This window comes from Theropithecus gelada, chromosome 1 (genome assembly GCF_003255815.1).
Source record: "Theropithecus gelada isolate Dixy chromosome 1, Tgel_1.0, whole genome shotgun sequence".
NCBI classification, from domain to species: Eukaryota; Metazoa; Chordata; class Mammalia; order Primates; family Cercopithecidae; genus Theropithecus; species Theropithecus gelada.
The window spans coordinates 24189677-24214806 of NC_037668.1; the positions used below are offsets into that span (position 1 = coordinate 24189677).

Genomic DNA, 25130 nt, shown 5'->3' on the forward strand with positions numbered 1-25130 from the left:
AGTAAAAATGCCAGTGACCCAATAGTATGACTGCCAACATTCCTTCCCCATTTCATAAAAGTGACATTTTTACATGGTAACTGACAACTGGATATGAAAAACCTGGCGTAGTAAACGAAGTTCATGTAGATGTCAGGAGACTTTAACAACCTTGAAACAATGTGGGGCAGGGAATCAGAAGAGCTCTGTGAAGTGTCTGACCTCAGGAAATTGATAGAATGATTCTGGGGTTGCCTTTCCTCAAAAAGAAACGGAAACATTTAAAGGATTCTAGGTTTACTTTCGATTCTTAAAATCTTCAAATTTTCCGTGGCATCTCAAATCTGACAGATGCAGGGTCATGAGAAGAAATGTCTGTGGCCAAAAATGTCTGGCCAAGTACTGTTCAGTTCTCCAGGCTCCAGAACTTACTGGTTCTCAATTTGCTCCTGGCGCTGGGCGATGTTGCCTGGCTCTTCTCGTCGCCGCTGTGGGAGCATCGGGAACTCATCGTGGGCCAGTCTTTTGACATAGACAGCTGGGACAAAGCCCTGATGATCATCAGCTTCCACCTTCCACCAGTCCTGAAGGGAGAGCAGATACCCACTGCTTCATTAATTCTTGGAAAAGCAACAAATGGGAGAGACTTCAATACTAAGTCTCTTGGCCCAGGCACAGGTTAATGGCAAAGATAAGCTAACCATGTCTAATGGGTAGCACATAATTTTCATATATGACCAAGAAATGAAATGAAGAATTGCATAGACAAGCCCCTGAAATCAAGTAATTTGATACATAACGTTAGACCCTTAACTTGGGAGAGGTTTTCAAACACCCAGGATGGCTCTTTTAATGATGGGGCACTTTGTTCATCAGGAATTTACAAAAAACACATGGATCCAGGTTCTAGCTGGACTTCTTGGCAGTGGAGCATCTGTGTAGGGGGATATTGCACAAAAGTTTCTTCTCCTCTATTCTTCTTGCAGAGGTCTGAAAAATGTGAATTGCTCTGACATTCATATACCTGAGTGTTATTTTAATTTTTTATTTTTGAACTGTTGCTACATCTGCCAAAACTCTGAGGTTAATTTTGTCAAAAAATAATGAAGAGGCCTAGACAAAGAAAAAAGGGAGTAGCACGCGTTATTTGATAAGGAAACATCTGCCGCTCCAAAAATTTACTTGTCTTTGGAATAACTATAGCCCAAACTATTTTCTTTTCTTCTTCAGAATTTTTGTAGATTAATTAGGTATCAGCGTATTAAAAAATTACTTTAGTTTTTATGAAAAATATATTTAAAAATCTCAACCAGTATTTTATCATTGTTCTCCTAGGCACAAGATCCAAAGAAAATCAAGTTGACAAAAGACTCATCTTTCAGTAGGCTCCATCTAACCCGACATTGTTATTTTATCACTAGAAATACTGGCACAGAAGAGGAACAAGCAAAGAGGAAAAAAGAAAGGGACAGCTTAGCCCTTTAAATATATTACAGAATTTTCACTCATACTTTCTATATCTTTGGGCTGATTATATAACTTCAACTCTTTATGATTTTAACTGTCACGCTGGGATTTTAATTCCAAAAGAAATGTGTAGGATCCTGCAAAATATCTACAGGAAAAAATACTACTTAATCAGTTATAGTTATTCAAGAAATAAAATAATAAAATAAACGTTGGATGGTAAAAATGTGAATATCTGGCAAGACTGGGAGAGATGGTTCTGAAAGAGCCACTTTTTGATGGAAACATTAGAAGGAAAAGTCACCTTATTGATGGAACTGAGCAGCGTTAAGACATCACCTTTCTTCATGGTGACCTCTCGGGGGCTGCGGGCCTGGAAGTCATATAAAGCCATGACCCTTTGTTCTCCAGCAGCTCCCTCCACTGGTGCAGCCTGTTGTTGCTGAACAAAAACAGGAAGCAGGTGTCAGTCACGCACTGCAAATATCTCCCTGTACAGCCTACCAGGGGTGAGCAGTCCTTTAGGCTTCCCAGGAGAAAAGAGCCTCTGGCTGGAACCTCTTACATGGCTGCAGAGATTAAAGTATGTGGTCTTCAGACTGTTCCTTTCTGACACTTATCAGGGGACAGACAGGTTGGGAACTATAAACCCAAAGCAAGGAAGCAAATACATGATTTGTCAGAAACATATTAAATGCTCTAAGCCATCAGTTCTTAAAATGGGAGGAATACATTTTAAGAAGTGTACTCCCTTAAGAAGATCCAAAAGGATTATACATATGAACATTCCAGAAAATTATTTGAGAAAGTGAAAGACCCGTTATCTGTCTTTCCCCTACAGGGAAAGGAGGTACACCTTTCCCTGTACCTCCACTGACAATTCTTCCCATTCCTTCTGGCCTTTAAGTTACTATGTCAAGAGTTCTGGACCTTCTGTTTGAGAGATGACTGATCAATAGCACAGGAAAGGCCACAGAACTTTAAAAATTGAGAACATTAACTGAGATCATTAAAAATATCTTGTGTCTCTGTTTAGTAAGCAGTATGCATTCTAAGGTAGAATTTTCTCTGATTTTTACTTTCTGCCAATTTCGTGTCTCTGAGAAATCAAGCAAAACATAAATCCTCTTCCTAAGGAATGACCCACTCCTTCCTCAAGTTGGAGTTGAATATGCACCTCCGCCGACAGAGCCCTCTGATTTCATCTCCTTTAGGTAACGTGTTTCCTCATACCACACAATGTATAAATCCATCTGTTCTTGTTTAGGCACACACTGTGCAGAGCCTGGTGAAGGCACAGCATAGGAGGTCTGTAAATATACACTGATTTGACAGACTGAGTCTATGTCTTTTGTTTACTCTGAATATGTGGATTAATAACCTCTCATTAGAAAGAATTCCTTGAAGGTAAGAAGTGTGTCTCTTCTTTTCTACCACTACCTACAGAAGACATTGTTACAACATTAATTTGATTCCAGTTCAATGAATCTTCATGACACCCCATTTTACCTTGTACCTGAGCCATTTCATATTCTCAACCAATTGCATCTTCCACTCTCACATTCTTAACCGACTGCATTTTCCACAAAACTTGATTGTTTTGTGCCTCAGTGCATTTGCTGTCATGGTTTATTGACTAGAAAAACTCTTATCCTCTTTCTCTTCACAGTAAACCACCCATCTGTTTTTCCTTAATAATTCAGATCAGGTGGTGTCCCTCAGCTACGAAAATTTTCCTATTTTCCAGTACTGTTATTTCAAGAGAACACAAGAGTCCTTTCTTTGAGACTTTTTGTGCTGTTCATACATCTGTTATATGCACTTACTGTCAAATGTCTGGTCTCCTAATAGGCTGTAATTTTCCTGCAAATCAGGAATTTTTATTCATACTTGCATAGAGTAGACATTTAATATGCTTTGGCATTAAAAATTAAGAAACAAAAGAAGGGGATAAAGAAGAAAGATAAGAAGGAGAGATATAAATGAAGAAAGTAAGAAAGAAAGAGGGTAGAAATATAAAAGGAAGGAAAGAGGAAAGCCAAAAATACATCAGTGAAGACATGATACCATTTATCAAAAAGTTCTTTTGGATGAAGTCTCCTTTGGACTAAATTGTAGATGCTACAGTTCCTGCATACCAGAGTCATAGAACTTAATGTTTTCTTTGTCATTGTTTTTGGGTTGTAGAAAGTAAAAAATCAGCAATAAAGACAATTTCTTTTTCTCTGTGGTGGGAAGTGTGATTTCTGTCATCACTGAGTTAGTCTTACCTGGCAGGCTTCTGCCTGATTCTGTAGAGCTTTCATACTGTCTCCAAATGAATTGAGATCCAATAGAAAGGCCTCATGCTTCTTTAGGAGAGCCTGGATTTATTGATGGAAGATCATCAGAATGAATACAGGAGGAACACTATTATTTCAACTACTATTATTTTGGGTTATGCTTTTCGTCTTAGATCCTGGTAAAAGCTACTTTCCATCTATTATAAAGTTCTTTTTAACCCTAAAGTTGCAAGCGTTAAGGAAATAGGAGTTAATAAATAAATTGTAATTTCAATATGTTTACTAAAATCAAAATTAACTCAAACTTGCAAAAGTATTATTATCAACACAGATTATAGCTGAAAAGAGGATGCTGTTGATAATGTTACTTTATAAGATAAACATTAGCGTAAATTAAAATGTGCATACCAATTACTTCTAGTGCCAAAAGTTTGTGAAATAGTATCCCAGCTTCCTATAGGACAATAAGCAAAACAAATAAATGGATAAAAAGTGTGATTATAACCTTTGAGGTTCTTCTTGCCCCAGCATATCTCAGTGTATCTGTCCAAATTTATTTTAATAAAGTAATTAAGGTGTCTATGTCTTAAAACCGTGATTAATTTATAAATGCTCAAGGTTACTCTGAAAAGTTTAGGATGGGATTATGATGATGACTCTGATTACACTTTTTTGATTTAGATAATCTCTAAAGAATGTATGAATCTCTATGAGATGAGAAAAATGTAGCATATCTTTGGTGATTCCTGTCAAATCTGAGGGAGTCTCAGCAGATGAAGGCCAAAGGTGATCACTCTGGAAACCCCAAATAATCTGGCAGAATCTGTAGCTGTCCCACAACCTAAGCAAACCCTAAATTGACAATTCGGTTGCATTTGTTGAGGATTCACAATGTTAAACCCACCCCCACCTTACCCCAGCCGCTTCTTCATCAGCTCCATAGTTAGTATTGTCTACGATAGGCTCCTTCTCTCTGATCCATGTTTCTGCTTCATGCAGGTCAGCCAGGTACTGCTGGAACTGGACATTGGCTTCCAGATCATTTTGTCGCCTAGCAGCTCGAGCACGGAGAGACTCCATATTCTGATTCAAACTCTTGACCCTAGAGGCCACATCTTCTGCAGCAAAGTGTCCTATGGAGTAGTTATAGAAAAGGTGAGTATGATCCTCAGGAGTGTTTACCATTCTCTAATCCTTTTGGTACCTTGGAAAAGAGAAAGGAAGTGATAAAAATGGTACCTTATTTAATCAACGTTATATTTTTCTCGAGTTACCTGGGAATTGAAATATCCTGAGTGAGATTAAGTAACAAAAGTTACTAATGGGAGATATGCATGTGGTGGTGAATGGGTTGGTATTGTCTGACAAATACAGACTTGAAAACAGAATACTAATGTATGGGTGATGCTCAGAGATCCAAAATCATGTCTTCTTTAGATGAAGCAGAAAAATCAGCTGATTTCCATTTCTTCCCATAAAGGAGTTATTATTATGAGAATTGCTCTTCCACCCTAAACAACTAGAAAACAGGAAAAGCTATAAGATAAAATGATTTTCAGACAATGGATGGAGGACTGTGATTCCTGAGAGAAGGGAAATAAATGAGATATGTTCTATAATTGCCAAGCTTATGCCTCGGGAGGTTTCTGGGCTATAGGCCTGGGGAGCTAACCCAAATAGAACCACCAGTCACACTGAATTGAGGACACAGAGATCAACATTTGGGAAAGACAAGAGAACTAGGATTTGTGAGGTTGAGTGTTAAAGAGAAGGGTGTTACAGAGAGATAGAACTTACCAGAGAAGTTCCCTAGAGTATTTGTCTGATTACTCACACGCACACATGTGTAAGGAAATCCTGTACGGTGAGAAAAGAGTGACTTAAAAGCAGTGGCCAAACAACTTCTAGGCCCCAATTAAGAATGAAAATAGTTAACATCACCACCCATCAAAGTGGAAAAAATATTGTAATACATGAGATAGGGTCCTCAGAAGAGTAATATATCAATACTATGCTCATCTCTAAATCAGTCCCTGAATAAAGGCTGCCCCAGGAGTACCATAACAAAACAGATCCAAGAAGCTCAACAATCACCGAGCTGAAGAAACAAGGAAAACCCTATCGAGTAATCACATAATCAAATTATTTAATACCAGTGATAAAGAGAAAAGCTTTAAAATAGTTAGAAGGGGGGGAAAAAGATATATTACATACAGAGGAGCAAAGATCATGATGACAACAGACATCTTATCAGAAGCTTGCAAAGTCAGAAGACAAGGCAGCACATCTTTAAAATACTGGAAGAAAGAAATTGTCAACTGAGAATTTTATATGTAGTGAAAATATATTTCAAAATGGAAGGTAGAATGAAGACTTTTAGATGAACAAAAATCTAGAGAATTTATGGATAGAAGACCTGCAGTATAAGGAATGTTAGAGGAAGTTCTTCAAGCAGAAGAAAAATAATACAAATGAAAATATTAACCTAAATAAAGAAATTAAGAACACTGGAAATGGGAAATATGAGGGTGAGTTTTTTCTCATTTAATAATTTCATTCAAAACCAGTTGACTATCAAAGCAAAAATAATGACATTGAAATATAGGGTTTATAACATGTAAAAATATGTGACACCAATAGCACAAGGGTGAAAACAAAGGGAGATATCCATTTAAGAATCTTATATTAAACATGAAATGCATAATATTATTTGAAATTAGACTATGATAGATTAAAAATCTATATTTTAATTCCTAGAATAGTGGGCTCTCAAATTTGTGCTTTTGGGATCCCTTTACAATTTTAAAAATTACTAAGGATGAAAAAAATGTTTTGCTTATATAGTTAGACTCATTAATAGTTCCCATATCAGAAATCAAAACAAGAAGCTTTGAAAGAAAAGAATGTACAAGTATATACTCCATTAAACAGAAGAGTGACATCATCACCCATCTGTAGGCTCTGGAAAACTCCATCCTGTGCTTATAAAAGGATAAGTCTGTAAAAGGAAATAATAGTCTTAGCACTACTATGAAAATATTTTAACTTTGTGAACCCACTAAAAGTGTGTCAGAGACCCCAAAAGGACTCCAAATCACAATGGCAAAATCACTGCACTATAAAAAAACATACACACACAAACACAAAACAGCAATTGTAGCTAATAGGCCAATTTGAAGATAAGATGGAATCACAATAAATACAAAATTGATCTAAAGGAGACATAAAGTGATAGATAAAAAGAAAAAATATAGCAACATGCCAGATTTAAAATAAACCATATTGATAATTGCACTGTGTAAACTGTCTAAATATCACAATTAAGAAAGAAAAATTACCAGATTGAATAGAATAAAAACAAGGCCTGATTATATGCTATTTATAAGAATCCCACTTTAAATATAAGAAACAGAGTACAAGCAAAAAGATAGAGAAATATGCAGCAAAAACTTATCAAAAGATAGTATATGTGGCTTTTATTACAGTCACAGTAGGTAGGCTTCAGAACAAAGAATTTCACCATGGATAAAGATTGATATTTCTTTTCTTTTCTTTTCTTTTCTTTTTTTTTTTTTTTTTTTTTGAGACGGAGTCTCCCTCTGTCGCCCGGGCTGGAGTGCAGTGGCCAGATCTCGGCTCACTGCAAGCTCCGCCTCCCGGGTTTACGCCATTCTCCTGCCTCAGCCTCCCGAGTAGCTGGGACTACAGGTGCCCACCACCTCGCCCGGTAGTTTTTTGTATTTTTTAGTAGAGACGGGGTATCACCGTGTTAGCCAGGATGGTCTGATCTCCTGACCTCGTGATCCACCCGTCTCGGCCTCCCAAAGTGCTGGGATTACAGGCTTGAGCCACCGCGCCCGGCCCAAAGATTGATATTTCATAATGTGAAGATTTAACTTCATCGAAAAGACATAACAATCCTAAATGTATATGCATGTAATAACAGAGCTTCAAAATATATGAAACAAAACCTGATAGAACCGAAAAGAGAAGAAGACAAAATCAACAAGTATAGTTGAAGATTTAAAAAACAGGCGAATTTCTATAGTAACACAGATATTCCAAGTAAACATTTGTGGATTTGAATCACTCAGTTGGGATCTGAAGTTTTGCTCAGCAAACTGAATTTTAACCTACACTTTTGAAAACTAGATATTGGTTGGCACCAATTGATTCTTCAGTCAATAGAGGGAAAATCCCAATGTAATCTTCATTGCATATGCCATACCTGGCTTATGAGGTTCAGAACTGAACATCATACTTAAGCACCAGGAATTTCTGAATTGGATGAAAAGAATGAACAGAGGCATTGAAACTATATGAAGTGAGAAACTAAAGAAATGGAGCAGTTTACTATAAAAATAGGTCAGCACTGTATAACTAAGGTCTGCCTTCACAGATCTGGAAGCTCCCATATGGAAAAGAGACATGATTTAATTCACAGTGCTTTGTAAATTAGATTCTGAATTCTGGAACTTCTACAGAGAAGCATATTAATGATTAGGGTTAAGACATTTTACTTTAATAATTTTTGTTTTACAAACAAATAGTGGTTCACAGGATTGGAATATTCCTGTTATTGAAATATACAAACAAAACCATATGCCCATTTGTCAGAAATGCCAAAAGAGAATTAAGTGGGAAAACGGGTCAGATATTTTTAAATTCCCTTGAAACCCTAAGAGAATACAAACTTCTTCCCAGAGGTCTGGTCTGGTGATGTTTTGGCCAACTGAATCTCAATCATACATACCTTCCTCTACCATTTTGTTTCCCCTTTCTGTTATCACTTGAATGCGTGGTTCATGGCTGGCAATGTTCTCCAGGATGACTTTGTGCCTATTCAGAAGCTTTTTGGAGGCAATCAAGTCCTTTCCTGCAGGAGAAAGGAATTTCAAAGTTTGAGATTATCCTGGTGTATGGAAGCAGCATACCTCACTTTTTTAGAACTCTTGGACCCGCTGTTCTTCCCTTTGAAGTTCTAACCGTTGAGTAAGATTCTTTAAATTTTTATCATCTGTCTGAATTCACTCCACTTATCTTTGTTCTTCCCCTAGCCTCTTTTTATTAATAAATTTCAATTCACTATTATACAACAGATAATGAAAACGTCACTATTTTTGTTGAAAGATAGGTAGGAAGGCAAGTAACTTCTTAGTTCAAATGTTCAATATTATGCACACAATTGTCTTTCAGCATATTGTGATGTAGAAGGAAGGAACTTCTACTTGCTAATTTCTATGGACTTCAGAAAGTTTTTAAATCTTCTATGCGTAAGTTTTCTCATCATGAAAAAGGCACAGTGTAACTGGTTTGAAGATCTATTTTTAATCACTAGAAATAACTCACAAAAAGTGTCTCATTGATTGCATAGCATTAACAAGCAAACAATAAATACCACTTACTATGAATTTCCTTCATCTTCTAAGATCCCGAAATCCTGCTGTCTGCTTTATCCTCCCTGTATCCTAACCATGCTTTATCTCTTTTCCCTCTAAACTTTCTTTCTTACTATTTCCCATTCAAAATATACTCTCTAGAAACTTTCTATGCCTTTCCAATAAGCCTCAGGCTTTTTTCTTCCAGGAAGTTTTCCCAGACTAACCCTTTCATTGCCCTCATTGTCCAGCCTTTCATAGATGTTTCCAAAATATGCATACTAAGTTGCACTGTATTTGCCTACACATTTTTCTGTGCCTCATTGTAAGTGTACTGGCTTTGACACTGGTGAACTAGCAGCTTCTGAAAGAAAGGACAATATGTGCTTTATTTGCTACTTTTTAAAATTTTATTATTTTTATTCTGCTATTATCAGAATAAAAAGCTCATATAATTTATAAGAAGGGGCCAACTACAACCTAAACACAAACACTTAGTATCTCAGACATTAACCATGACTGTTCAAAGACCTTCACAGTTTTAGAGCAAGCAACAAAATGCTGAGCACTCTGGCTCTTCCCAGTGGCCCTAAATTCATGGCATTGCTCATGTCTAGTTTTAGTAGGTATATTTTTTAATATAATTAAAAAATATATTTTTATGAAGGACTGGACAAATTTTCATGAGTGTGAGAAGAAACAGCTAAGAGCAAGCTTTTTAGACTCCAAATTCTGTACCTCAGATCTCTCAATCTATAGACTGTGGTCCTTTCCTAATGGCTCAGCCTGCTCAGGCTATACTAACCAAGGTAGGTGGATGTAGCTGAGGGTTCAGTCTCTTGGATCCAGGCCTCCTCATCCTCTGTGTCTCTACAAATCAGCTGCAGATGGAGGAGGTCTAAGAGCTTCTTCTTTCGGGTGGCCAGTGGCTCTTTCAGAGCTTCAAATCGGCATACCAAGGACTCTTGCCTTGCCTGTATGTCCTTAGAATCAGGATGGCCTATTTTTTCAAAATATGCAGCCAGTTCCATAAGGGTATTCACCTGATCCTAAGGGAGAAATAGAATGAATGCCAAGAAATCCCATCATTTAGTAGGAAGTGATAGGAGGTTGTCATGGTGGAAACGGGGGCATGGGAAAATCAGTTCCCATATGCATTGTGTTCTGATCTCTAATTAAATCAGTGAAATGGAGTTGGAGGGGTTGCTACATTGAGGACCACCACATCAGGTGAGGGCTATTCATACGAAAGTAGCTCTCAAAACATAGTTTAGAAACATCAAAATCTTTATAGAATGCTTCAAGGAAATCAGAAAAATTAGAACTGCAGAGTTTGATTGTTTAAGAGTATTGATAAACTGGGTCCCAAGGAAAAAAGCTGGAAGTGTTTATCCATCACAGTTCACCTTCTGTATTCTTTCTTTCTCTTTAAAATGAGCTATAACTGCAAATAAATGGAAATTTCTCTGGCTTAAGTTTGTTGCATAGCAGAAACAATACCTATGAGATGAAATGTGATGTTACAAAAAATTCTCAGAAGTTCAGAAAGATAAATTTAACAGAATGCCTTGCCACCAGCTAGTTTTCCTCGTTTGAGCCATATCTGAGAAAGGAGGGATACAGAAACAAGATTTTGAAGGCTCGTCCCAGAAATAAAATTTTAGTTGTATACCTATATGGTGAAATAGATACAATACGTACATTACATTTTTATTAGTGAGGTAAACTATATGTGGCCTGGCAGACACAGTACCAGGATTTTTATTTGCTTGTTTTTCTCGCTTGTTCATTGGGTATAAGAGTGGCACATACGCAAGTTCATAGTCCTGGTTCTGTTGTTAATTTTTGCTGTGACATTGGGAAAGTCGCTTTACTTCTATGGGTTTCAATTTTCCTTATTTTTTTAAAAAAAGGTAGGATTTAAAATATTTTTAAGTTTTGAATCACAGAACACCCAAACAGGAAAAGACAACTTTATCCCAAACCTTATTTTATAGGTGAGGATAGTGAGGATACTGAGATGCAAAAAGTGAAATGACCTATCAGAGATCACATAACTAGTAAGCCACAAAGATGTATACGTAACCCAGATTTCTCGATTGAGAGAAGAGTTTATGTTTAGAAAAGTCAATAAAGCCTTACATCAACCATGAGATTCTGACCAAAGACGCGGAGCACCCAGCACCCCTGGCTAGACTGGAGGAGCTTTTGGGAAAAGGCAGTCAGTTTACTAAAAATTTTGAATTTTTACCTTGTGTTCTTTGCTCTTTTGCTCTCTGAATAATAATAATTACTTATTAAGTGATTAATAAGTAGTAATTACTTATTACTTAATAATGAGTGTGCTCAGAGCATATACACCCATTGCTTATGACTGACCAAAGAGCTAACAACAAACCTGACGAGCAGCCACAGCTGACTCCAGGAGGCCGTGTTTCCTGAGTCGATTCTGCACGTCGGCCAGGCCTTTCCCATAATCCTCAGAGGTGACTTGCCACTCCACCTCCTCCAGCCAGCGCTGCAAATCTTCTGCATTATTTTCAAATTGCAACCGCTGGTTGGCTTCATCCAACTGGGTCCCTGGGAGAAGACATCAGGTAGAAGACATTAGGTACCATAACTATTCCTCTTATACTATAATATACCTTCCTCCAATTAAAGGATCAATGTAATATTTTAATATTGCAAAGAGGAAAATATAACTGTCTCACGTGGCTCACAAAAAGTCATCTTAAATTTGTAGAATTCTGATAATATTTGTTTCTGAATATAGTAGTGTTCTCAAAAGAAAAATAAATAAGAAGTTATATTGCCTGATTAGGTATAGTTTTGCTGTGTCAGATTTTAACCATCTTGGGTGTTTCCTTATGTGATTTTTACTCTCTATCCAGACCTCCTTTTCAAGGAAATTCAAATTCAAACACTCTATTTTCTAGGACAAGCATAATGAGTTTGGTTCAGTTTTAAATTGGTAAGCTTCTTTTTACAAAATTATTTCACTGAATTTTACTTCCCCCTTTAGTGCCTGTCTTTCATTCCCAACTGTTCCCCACTATTTTATCTTCCAGAAAATGTCTTTATTCGCACTCGGCTCAGATCGATTCCGTACTATGATCTTATTGCGATTATTTACATTATTTCTGCAGAGCAATTGGTGTATCTCCCGATGGTGAAGAGTAGCAGTGATACATTGTCATAGCCAAGTTCGATTTTGTTTTTCTAAACCAAAAATAAGGATGGTATCCAAAAAAAATCACTATGACATATTTATTATGTAATAAAGGAAAAGTTATGTTTGTAGATGATGTTTATAACAAAGTGCACCCTAATAGAAAACTCATTATTTGTGTTAATTACTAAAAATTGATTAATTTTCCAAAGTAAGGGGTAAAATATAAGTGAAGACTCTCCAAGAAGACATGTAGGATTATTTTAAGAGCTTATAGCAGAACCTAAACACTTTCAAATAGGTTTAAAAAGATCAACAAGTCATCAGGCACTATAAGAATAAAATGTAGGAAAATCACATGTGACATCAACAATCTTTTAATGTCTAATGTAATAACCTGGGTCATAATATCCTGTCTAGATTGTAGAACTAAAATATCTAAAACTCATGGTTCAAAAATATTTGTTTAAGGGAAAGAAAAACAACAAAGTAGGAAAAAAGTGAGGAAAACAAAAGTAATTTCAACTCACCTGCCTCTGCCAAAAAAATTTTTTTTCTAAACCCTACACACTTGAAGAAAACATAAAATTGTGTTAATATACAGTGTTATAAATTCAGGTTGGATTTTTAAAATTTTACCAATAAAAGAAAGACACATAGAAGCAAATGAGTAGTATACCTTCTCATAGAGGTCACCAGATAAATTTACAGTGGTGAAGATGAATGTAGTACATTTCAGAATTTAGAAAATGACCTTTCACCAAAACCTCTGCTTTTTACCTTTCTGTTTTGTAGCCTCCAGCAACTCCTTCCAGAGGCTGGCAACTTCACTCAGACGAGTGGTCACATTGTCAGAGGCGTAGTGACCGCGATCAATCATCTCTTGGCCAGTTTTCTGTATGTTTTCCAGCACGATCTCATTATCTGCCAATTCCTTTTCAAAGACTTGTTGCTTTTGAACCCTGCTCTTCAAGTTCTGTGTGTCCTGAGATAAGATGAAACAAAAAAAGAACCATTACTTGAAGAATGAGGGACAGAAATTTTGAGAATAAGAGGTTACTTCTCACTATAAATCTAACGATGCTAACAAGAGGATAAAAGGGAGAACTTTCCTAGTCCAATGTTTGAGAAGCTCATGCAACCAATCCCTCTTTCTACATGTGGCAGATATGGCAAACTAATCTGGCAATTTTTTTCCTGGACTTAGATATAGCTTGAAGATCATTTTGAATACAACACCCCATTCAAACACTAACAATCAGAGTTATCATGAAAGGTGAAAATTATCTTCCATTCTTCACCTCATACATGAACCTTCCATCCATTTGACCCATACAGAGATCTGTTTATTAAACATATACTGGAGCCATAACTGAACAAAAGGATCAGAAGTATACATTTAAGACTAAATAATATCAGTAAAATAAATACTTTCAATAGATACTAGCCTAGAAATCGAAAGCCTAATTCTCGCCCTGATGGTAAATGTGAAGGTTTGTAAATATACATGTGTGTACATAATAGTTTATATTATATAACATTTTTTAGTGCAAAGTATGTGTTAGTACAACTCTAAGGAAGAGGAATCTGTGGCTCAGAGATAATTCAGGAATTTCCATAAACAAACTAAAACAAAAAGTCAAGCCCAGGTTTACCTGCTCCAGAGTTTATGCTTCTAACTTTTTGTTAAACCACCTTCTAAATAACTGGATAACTTTAGGCAACTCACTTCCCAACTTACATCCTGGTTTCTTTATCTATCAAATAAGGGACTTTCTCCTTCAGCTACAAAATTTTATAAGTTTATATTATACCAAATATTTAGGTTACTTTTGAGTCCCTAGTAGTTTTCACAAACTTTAAATGTATTGGTGGGATTAGACACAATATTTACCTACTGTAGGGATGCAGAGGGGAGCAGAAAAGGTGAGAAAGGGGCAACAAGCAGCTCAATAAGGAACATTCCCCACCTTCCCCCATTTGGCTAAGAATCACCAGAAATTGTGCCAAAGGAAGGAGGTGAAGAACATTAGAGTAAAAGAAAACCAAAATCTAGATCCTTGATATTTAACTGTATAAAATAGCCTTCAGGGAGTCATTACCCTTTTCTGAGCCCCTGTTTTGTCATGTATAAAATGAGGATCACCAGCTGAATGCTAAAGTTCATTTTACTCCAAGACTGTACTTCCAAAGAAAAGAACTCCTAATAAGTACATCCAGCTCCTGAAAACTCTGCCTACCTTGTAATCTTCATCATCTGCCAACTTTTTCTTCTTGTTGATCCAGTTCTTTAGGTCATCTGAGTCCTGATACAGTTGTTGCAGAAGCAATGAATCCTTCAGCAATCTACGTCTAGTGGTAGCCCTTCCACGTAGGGCATCCCGCCGGGCTAACAACTGCAAAAACCATGAGTAAACTTACTATCAGCAAAACCAAATATGGACATATGAGATCCACTGACCACCCTGGTCACCATGCCCACCAACACTCTTCCTGATTCTGGTGCGTAGGCACATAGAAGCTGTAGGCCCTTCGACATACCCCATCACGGATGGCAGTGATGTTCTCTGAATCATAATGGTTATCACCAATCAATTTGTTTGCAGTCTTGTCTACAGTCTGAAAAAAATAAAAATAAAAATGAATACTACGCCCTCAGTGACCACTGAGTAAGTGGCCACAGTTTGGGTAGCTGTTTAAAGATGAAGCATAGCAATGTGGGAGGAGAAGTTTGAAGGCCAGCAGATGTAAGTCCTCATTCAGGTTTCTGTTATAAATTGTATTTCAAAATATATACCTCAGGGCATGTCAATTACATTCTCTGTGCCACACTATTTTTTAAATACAGGTTGCAGTAAATGAAAGCAGATGTTGCTATGATTGATTTGTTCTTGTCTTCAAGAGGAAGCACTACCAATGATACAGCCATGTCCATAGCCAGTCTGTCCATCCATCTATCTGTCCATGTATTCATCTCTCAAATATATCTCTATCTCTGTCTCATCTCTACCTCTATCTCTATCTCTTTCTATCTCTAACTCTAGCTATATCTCTATCTCTATCTCCAGTTACATGGGAGAAGAGTCAGAAATTGTAGAGGTAAGTTTTTACCCTTGTTTAACCAGAAATCCCCCAAATTACTAGAGCTCAGAATAATTGATTGGAATAGGAAAATGATCTAAAATAAACGATAATACTTTATAAACAATAAATTATTTTACACTGTTAGCTTTGACAAATGAGAATCAACAGAAAGGACACACGTATCAATTAATGAGGGACTTGATATTAATTGGACTTCTACCTCTTCATCATATTGATTTAAGATTAACAGAGAAGACTAGGAATTTGCCTGTTATTTTTGTTGTTGCTGTTGCTGCTGGTGGAGGTAGTGGTATGTATGTGTATGTGGCAAGGGTGGTGTTAAAGTCAGCATCATCCTAGGAACAGCCAGAGACATACAATGTATTGGACCCATGAAGTCTTCCTTTCATTTCTCTGAGTCCTGCCTTTACATTCACCAGCTTTCTGGGACATTGTTACTTAAGGCTCACAGGAAAACTCTGTAGTCGCATTTGATGAAAAACCGAGAGATAAAGATATACTATAAAGGAAAAATATGCTGTAAAGGAAAAGAGTAGACAGTACTTATATATCTAGATGTTACTAAGGAATAGAAAATTATATTAAGATATTGCTAGAGGGGAAGAAACAAAAAAATTAAAATTTCTGAGTAATGATTCTATATTTAATAAGAATTCAATAATTTTTATTTACACTGTAGAAAATATAAAACAAAATCATGCACTTCATCAGAAAAAAAAAAATGGCCTACCATCTCGAAAAACTTTCCAAATATGCTTTGTAGAACAAGAATTGTGTGATAAAAATTGATATGAGTATTTTTCTGGCTATTTTCACTTTTTTCCTAAAGATTAGTATTAAGTTTTTGCTTTCTCACTATATAAACATTTTATGTTTATAAAATTAAAGAGTTTGAAAAACACACAAATAAACACACCGACAACAAAAGAAGAGATGCAACTTGATTATGGATAATCCTCAGGCTATATCTGGTAGTTAACAGGACCAGTGCTGTCTAGGGACAGGTATTGTGTAAAATTACGTATACAAAGAGGGAGCCAATGCCCAAACTAGGGGCCATTTCTTACTGTGATCTTCTCTTCCTGGGCAGTAAAGGCTTCCTCAAAGTCATCATGCTTCTGAAGAAGGGCTTCTGCACTGCCCAGTGAGTTTCCCAGATCCTCATTTTCCAGGAAGGCCTATAGAAGACAGAAAGACACACCTAAGCTGTGCCTGACTGGTAAGAAACATTCCTCTTGGCATATCTCTGAGACAAGGACTAAGGCAGGAGGGAACAAGGTGGGAATTAGCACACATTATGATAATGGGTAGAGATTAACTTTAAACAGCAGGAGCTCCAGGCATCCTTCCTGATGCTCATACAATTTTCTCACCTATGTTTCTGGGTCTGTCCACATGGAATTCCCCAACCAGTCTAGACATTATTCTGAGCTCTCAAAACGCCTCAAGTGGCCTACTTACCTCCACTCTGATGTACCCTGCCTGACTCATCAGTTATCTCTTCTTGACTCTTTACCAATTTGATATTTATTTTGCCTTATTTCAACTGTAGTTAAAGTCTCTCTGCTATGTATTTAAGTATATATGCTTTTGTTATGAGGGAATTGTAGGAGCCTTATAGAAAGGGCCCATCTTTTCTTTTTCTTGTGGATCACCCTGTAGTTCCCAAGACAAGCTTCGACTCACAGGAGTGGTTGTGAGAGAACTCACAGCAGTCACGGTGGCAAATGAAGGGTGAGAGAAATGACTTCTAGAGATGGTATGGACCCCTCCCGTTACCTCTTGTCGACTCATCCAACTGTCCACTTGCTCACTGTCTCGGTAGAAGAGATGGAAGTCCAAGCACTGCTCGTACTGACGATGACGCTGGTCCCACAGTTCCAGCAGGGCATGCCAGTTGCTGGCAAGTATTTCCATCTTTGGAAAGAAGGAGATAATGTATATGGAAGACAATTAATTTATTTTATTATATATTTATTGAGCATATAATAAATGCAAAGTCATTTGAAGGATACAAAAATAAACAGGAAATGGGCTTTTAAGATTCCAACATTTAAGCAAATGATTGTACTATAGGAAAAATGGGATAAATTCCATAAAAGAGGTAAAACATTATATGTATAAGGAAATGAAAAAGACTAATTCTAATTAAGAGAGCCAGCAAGTAGAAGCATGGGAAAGCATGGAAAATCTCATACCAAACAGAGATTTAAAAGATAGGGAATGCCATAAGCAAATGAACTGCAAATAATTGTTAGATAATGTAATGTGAGCTAGAGAAAAGTGCAGTGTCTAAAAAAGTGTAGACAGTCAATGAAATCCAAGTTCATAGAGCACATAAAACATCGCACTGAGACGTTTGCATTTTATTCCCAAAACAAATAAAAACCGTCAGGGAAAGAGAGAAGAGATATTCTCAAACACACGAAAAAGCCTTTGTTTCTGGTCAAGCATATGCCCAAGAATTTCCACCTTATTACACCTGCAGCTGTATTATCTCCATCAAAAAAGCAGAATAGGGCCAGGTGCTGTGACTCATGCCTGTAGTACCAGCACTTTGGGAGGCCAAGGTGGGTGGATCACTTGAGGTCAGGAGTTGAAAACCAGCCTGGCCAACATGGTAAAACCCAGTTTCTACAAAAAAAAAAAAAAAAGTAAAATAAAATAAAAATACAAAAATTAGCCGGATGTGGTGGTTCACACCTCTAGTCCCAGCTACTCAGGAGGCTAAGGCAGGAGAATCACTGGAACTCGGGAGGCAGAGGCTGCAGTGAGCTGAGATTGGCCACTGCACTCCAGCCTGTGTGACAGAGTATGACTCTGTCAACAACAAAAAAGCAGAATAAATTATCAGATTGCAGGACAACTGTTAAGTTTTTAAGGACTTTGAGTTCTGCTCTTTCTTTGACAGAGCCTTGTTTAAAAAAATGAAACAAAACAAAACAAAACTATATTATAATGTCCCCACAGAGTTCTGGGAGAATTCAAAACTTGGTTATCTCAGCCTCATCCACTGCCCAGTGCTAGACGCTGTGCTTGGCATCTAGTGAGATGCAAAGAGGCATGCAGATCTTACTGTAACTACCATTCCAAGGTATGCCTAGACTCTACCACGGGTGCAAAATCTCTCTGGGTCAAGGTGCAGAGTTGAAGCCCTGTGATGTAGGAGGTTAGGATGATGGTAAAACTGATTTCTTCATTCAGTGGAATTCTGGCTGTTTAAGATTGTCCTGTTATTTAATGTAAATTTGAGAATCACAGATGCAGGAATGTCAGCTTAATTTGAGATTGTATAGAGGAAAGAAGTACAAACACAGATGTCAGCCATGCCAGACGCTGTACTAGGCACTGTGGGGGACCCAGAGATGAATAAGGTGCAGTCCTCCTGGAGTTTACAGTCTAGAGATGAGCATGGGAAGGTCGCGAAACTGGGCATATGTCAGGAGGCAAAATGCAATGAAGGTTTCAAATTAGGTAGAAGTCAGAGGGTTGATGAAATAAAGGCTCAGAGATGAGGAAGCACACATCATGTCTTGAAAATTTCAAGCAACTAAATTTAGCAAAACAGTAGAGTTAACTCTCCATATCTGTAGGTTCCACACCTGTAGATTTAACCAACCATGGATAGAAAATATTTTCTAAAAATTCCATCTGTACTGAACATGTGCAGACTTTTTGCTTCTTCCCTAAACAATACAGTATAATAATTATTTACATAGCATTTACATTGTATAAAGTATTGTAAGTAATCTGAAGATAATTTAAAGTGTATAGGAGAATGTACATGCATCGTATGCAAATATTATGCCATTTCTTGAGCATCTGCAGATTTTGGCACCTGAGGGAGGTCCTGGAACCAATGCCCCATGGATAATAAGTGACAACTGTATATGAAAGGAAGCAGGGTAAAAGTTTGATTCATATTATTAACACATTTAAATGACTTCTATCCTTTTCCCATTCAGAGATTATCATATTATTGTGAGATTATGTAATGACTACATATATAATTGGAACTTGACAAACTCTATTAAACTAGATTACCTTTTCCCGAACTTCATCGGAGGCTTCATGATTGGCATTCAGGAGGTCTTCACCAGTCTCTTTAGCAGATTGAAATCGGTCATCGTAAGAGTCAATCTCATGCTGTGGCCACAAAACAAAATGTCTGAAAATGCAGCAAGAAACCTGGCATTTCCGGCGTTCAGCCTGCCCCCTCCTCCTACCGGAGAGCCTTTCTTCTCTACCTTATGCTGCTGATGCCTGTCCAGCAGAACTTCCCCACCAGCCACATCTGTTGGTAGCTCATCAGCATTGATCGCAGCAGTCTTTTCCTTCATCCAGCCTGAGAGTTCATCAAAGTCAGATGAGAATCGATGGTACCTGTGGGAAAAATGAGGTAAAAGACAGGAAGGAGAAACCAAATATAAAAGGACATTGAACAAAGAGTTAGGTTTGGGGTGAGGTAAGATGTGTGAGATGCTCCTTACTCTAATCCTAGGTTCTCTTTTTTCCTGATATATTTCCTGTTATTTACAGTCAGATACTAGTGTTGCAGGTTGTAAGTCCTTCACCCCAGGCTGTATATTTCTAGGGTCGGTGTGTCACTGTGGGATGTGACCCATGAGCATCACACCTCCACCACCTCAAGGTCACACCTACCCTAGAGGTACTTAAAATGGAGGAAGGTGCTCACAATGCAGCCAATAAACAATACATATTGTTGTATAAATAAGAAGCGTCTTGTGGAAAGGAGGAACTAGAATTAGCGTTAGGATTCCTCATGTATCTAGCCCATCTTTAACCCTGTTAATAAGAAACAAGAGCTGCAAAACAGTTACCTATTTTAAAAAGTTAAATGCTCATCATTTGTTTTGAAATCATAACCATATGAGAAGCACTGTCCTCTGATTATTTAAGGATTAACCATAAGAATTAATACTAAATGATGCCTGGCTATTAGGGGTTTTTGTAAGCTTGTAATCCACATTCAAAAAATAATACTGAAGTTATTTTGATGCTCTTCAGCTTGTATTGCATGTCTTTCAGTTCCCTATCTAGAGCTAGAATTTTGAAATGTTTCTTCAGTTGCTTTTCAAGCTTTTTGAGCCACTTCATAGCATCCCACAATAATACAAGCAGGGGAAGATGGAAATTTGCAGATGAGTGGAGGTGGGATGCTGATTACAGTAGTCTCCCTTTATTTGTGAGAGATACATTTCAATATGCCCAGCAGGTGCCAGAAACTGCAGATAGTACCAAACACTATATACACTACGTTTTTTCTTATACCTATATGTCTATAATAGAGTTTGATTTATAAATTAGGTACAGCAAGAGATTAACAACAATAACTAATGATAAAAATAGAACAATTAAATAAAATAAGAATTACTTAAACATAAGCACTGTGATACTAGGACAGTCAATCCATAACTTAGACTGCTACTAAGTGACTAATGAGTGAGTAGATATATAGCACGGATGTGCTGGACAAAGGAATGATTCATCTTCCAGTGGGACAAAGTGGACCAGCCAGAAATTTTATCATGCCTCTTAGAATAATAAGCAATGTAAAACTTTTAAGTTATTTATTACTGGAATTTTCCATTTAACATTTTCAAACTGTGGTTGACTGGTGGTAACTGAAACCACAGATAAGGGGGTACTACTATATTTTATCAGTCACAAAGGACTTCCTCTTTCAACTTAAATCTTTTGTCTCTACTGAGCAGGCAGGAGAGCTGATTCTCTCGCTATTTGACCCTCTTTACTCTTATTTCTGCTCTTGTGATTACATCTGGGCCCTGTAGAGATAGGTAGAGCAATAAAGGGGAGGGATTTCCCACCAATAAGTTGCCTGCAGTTTTTCATATCTGCTGGTGGCCAGGGCACGAATGTACTCCCAGTTGGAGACCAGATCTTCTTTCATCTCCTGGATCTGAGGTGCATCTGAAGGATGGGAAAGTGTCAACTTCTCTGCTTTCGCACATAACTCCTTCACCTTTGGGATGAAAAAGAAACCTAGTAGGAAATCCTAGTACTTTGACTCCCCTTGGCAAATCTTTGTGGGAGAGGTATAAAAAATCATATGAATAATAATAACTTAGAAATAGACATACAAATAGATTTCTATTAATATACTAATGTACTATATCGATAATTACAATTCACTAAGTACTTTTCAATCTCTCATTATGCTAAGTACTTTACATGAATGTTCTCATTTTATATTATTCATTTAATAATACCATGAAGTAGCAATTATTCTTATTTTTCTTTTATGTGAAAACTGAGAGATAAAGTATTTTATTTGCTTAAGATCATTCAGCTAGAAAATGTCAGGAGTAAGCTTCCAAGCTAAGTTTTTCCTTCCCTACTCCTCTATACCATTTCCCTAAATATTACTGCGAAGGCAGAAAGATATTTCTGTCCAGAAGGCCAAGAAAATTTCAGTAATGCTGGATCATTTTCAGGACAACCTCTGAGGAGCAGGGTTACTAGGGCAAAATGTGGATATGGGTGGCTTTTCACATGTTATTAACCCTTTCATTATACTCAACTATAATCAGATGATGTCTAGGGATTAGAATTTCAACACCACTATTTGTCAAATTATGGGTTTTATTATTCATTATTAGGGAAAAAGACCAAAAACAACAACAAGAAAAAGGAAGAATGAAAGAAAAAGTAGAATGGTGGAAGTTTGCAGAAACTGGGCACAGGGATAGGCCTAAAATTAAATTACAGCAAATGTGGATCTTTCTGGAGGTTGACCCCCCCTGTGCACTCTCAGTAGCAATTGGTTTACATTCTGGCTACATTTGCGAAGGGAAGAAGTAAAGGATGGAAATCATTTAAGAAAATAGGCTTGTTCTAAGTTCTAGTGTGCCTGAGGTTTTCCAGGTTTTAAAAGGAAACCTAAAGGTAGGTTTAGCATTAAGTGTCTTGAAGTTTATTTTAAAAGGAGAAGAAAATGTTTTCTGATCTGCTGAGTATAAAAAGAATCAGGATTCAGCTGCAACAGAACAAAGTGTGGTTAGATGAAAGGGTAGAGTTTGGCCACGGTGTATTTTACTCAGTGAGATTAGGAATCAACCTTGGAGGTATAAATATTTTTTTTTTAAATTGTGAAATAAGTTAGGAAAACACAAGAGAATATAAAACATATATGTATATTTAAATAAAAATAATTCAAATGAAAATAAGCTATATCCAGTATCCATGTACTAGTTATGAACTAGAATTAAGAAGAATATCCAAGTGCACGCAATTTCTTCTCCATTGAAAACAGTGAACTTACTGTGCCCTCTGGAGGCATAGCAATAGGCAAGATAACGATTGCCTCTTCCAGCTCAAGGGGATAGCCATTTCTCTAACAGCACCTTACCTTGTCACTCATGACTGCAAGATTTCTCTCAAGTCCCTTGTGACTGTGAAACAGTCCTTCAGAGGCAACAAGGTCTTTGCCATAGTCCTCAGAGGTGAGTACAGGTTCCTTCTCCTTGATCCACTGGATGGCGTCAGTCATATCCCTACAGATATTAACAAGAGCTTCAACCAAAGAAGACAGCAGGCATTGCAGGGCAAACGGTCCAACAGAACTCACAGCAAGGACCATCCTAGTTGACCCAGGAGCAATTACCCTTTCTTCCTACGTACTAGTAAAAAGTAATGTAAAATGTTCTTGCTTAATGGTTATTTCTATTGAGATGTTAAGGTCCTGGGCTTCTTGACAGCTGAGCCTCTAGAGATACGCTCCATATCTGGGTCAGCTCTTTACGAATGTTTTTCTTCTTCCTAACTCCACCTTCCATTTAATTATTAACCTGTTTCCCTTCCCTCTGCAGCGCTTCCATTCCTAAATCACCGGTGCTACTTTTTTAGTTATTTTGATCTCCAGTCTCTACATCCTTGGCCGTAGAGTGGGTCACAGATTTCTTTACCCTCTCCTTTGCTGTCTCAAAGGCAAGTACATGATCCACTTTTGTTTGAAGTGTTGACCACTAATTGCTAGCAAAAGTAGAAAGAGCCTAATACAAATGACACAGTTTTTATAAAGCACTTCAAAGTTTTCTATAAAGCAGTGGCCAGGTCCATACCTTTTGAATCGCTGTAAGTCTGCAGCACTGGACAGAGCTTTCTGTCTCTGGAGAGCCAGACCACGAAGGCGCTCCCAGGCAGCATTCACCTCCTCTTGCTTAGACTGAATTAAGGGTAGTTCAGGATGCTTTTCCTGCCAAAGGAAAACAACACCGGAGTTATACAGAGAAGAGATTATATTTTAAAAATGATTCAAACACTTTTCATTTTACGCTGGTTCGTGCTTTTTCAGAAGTGAAAACTGACCATTGTAGCTGGGCACTGAACTTCATCATAGCCCTGCTCCCTAGCCCCAACTTGACGTACCTTACCAAAACCCAGAAAAATAACCTGCCAGATGTTGCCTCTGTGCCCACAGCAGTGTACTAGCCTGTTAGGACAGGTTGCCCAGCCCTAGTGTTATTTTGAGAGCTCCACCTTGTCAATGCTTGAAATCTCCCTGAGATCCTGGAAACCAAGGAAAAGAAGAGGAAATTCCTTTTTATGAAATATGACTTTATTTTCTCAAAGATTAGTACTGTGAGTCTTAACTTTTTTGTGGTCCTCACACCTTTGAGAATCCAATAAAAGCTATTTCTCTCTTCCCAGAATTATAGACACATGCTTTCACGTATGATTTTGCAGGAAATTTCAGGCATTTTTGCAAACCATCCAAAGTAGTGAGATCTGTGAGTACTAGATTAAGCTAGAAGCATCAGTCTGTTTTGATACTTTGTAATTTTGAGGCATTCCCATATGCTTAAGTCTCCTTACTCTTCCTGTCCCTGTTTCTCTCCATTTTCATTCCCATTCCCAAGTCTCTCCAGACACATTCTCCTTCTCAAGTACATGGTTCTTTCTATTACAGCAGTGTAGGCCCCACTCAAGAGCACAGAATATAATCTAGCTGTGCTGGATTTATTCTTTCTGTGATAGATTGGAAAAAATGGCATGCTGTTTTGCTGTTCATCCTTTCAAAAGGTCGAGTATATTTCCTCAAGTCTTGGATATTGGATGCTCTTTAACTTGCTTACTGATAGAGAAGTAATTTTCTATGACTTCTAGCACCTAGGCCTCAAGAAAACTTTCATTTTCTATTCTCACACTCTTGTAACACAGGTATGTAAGAAGCATGGTCTACTGCATGATGAGAGGTCACCCAGAGATCTCCTCAATCCTCCCAAATCATCCTCACCAGGGTCCCAGACATGGGATTGAGGCCACTTTAGATCCTTCACCCCAGCTGAGCCACCCGATAACTTCAGACACATAAAAATGCCAGGTAAGATCAGGAAAACAGCCCAGCAGAGCAGCTCAATCATCTGACTCACAGAGTCATGAACAAGTAAGATGTTAAGTTTCTTGATTAGTTAGACAGTAATAGATAAATGAAAAACTTCCACAGCAAGAGAAAAGTGATGGAGATAGAAAATTGAGAAACTACTGGAAATATGGCCTGAAAGACAAATAGGAAAATATAGGTTATTTTTCCTACTCCAGTACTCATTCATTCTGAAGTCTTCTTTTTATTAAGTCAGGACAATCATTCTCACCATAGAGCTGCAATCATAATGAAACTATAAATGGAAAAGCAAAATGTAGATAACAGTTGGAGTTTATTTATTTTACATATATATACTTACATATACATGTAAACTTATATATACA

General features: G+C 37.4%; 1 protein-coding gene across 1 annotated transcript in view; it reads right to left on the bottom strand.

Moving 5' to 3' along the window:
* SPTA1 (spectrin alpha, erythrocytic 1) overlaps positions 1–25130 on the bottom strand; it is a 76342-nt gene that overhangs the window by 44501 nt on the left and 6711 nt on the right. The window contains exons 6-22 of the mRNA XM_025397152.1: positions 23483–23616; positions 22771–22915; positions 21230–21384; positions 19628–19763; positions 19425–19526; positions 17160–17297; positions 16448–16558; positions 14817–14894; positions 14516–14671; positions 13056–13260; positions 11505–11686; positions 9912–10155; positions 8482–8604; positions 4644–4861; positions 3717–3809; positions 1751–1888; positions 412–563 (exon numbers count right to left, since the gene is read on the bottom strand). Coding sequence (XP_025252937.1) covers positions 412–563; positions 1751–1888; positions 3717–3809; positions 4644–4861; positions 8482–8604; positions 9912–10155; positions 11505–11686; positions 13056–13260; positions 14516–14671; positions 14817–14894; positions 16448–16558; positions 17160–17297; positions 19425–19526; positions 19628–19763; positions 21230–21384; positions 22771–22915; positions 23483–23616 — 2510 coding nt within the window. The remainder of the gene's footprint in view (positions 1–411; positions 564–1750; positions 1889–3716; positions 3810–4643; positions 4862–8481; positions 8605–9911; positions 10156–11504; positions 11687–13055; positions 13261–14515; positions 14672–14816; positions 14895–16447; positions 16559–17159; positions 17298–19424; positions 19527–19627; positions 19764–21229; positions 21385–22770; positions 22916–23482; positions 23617–25130) is intronic.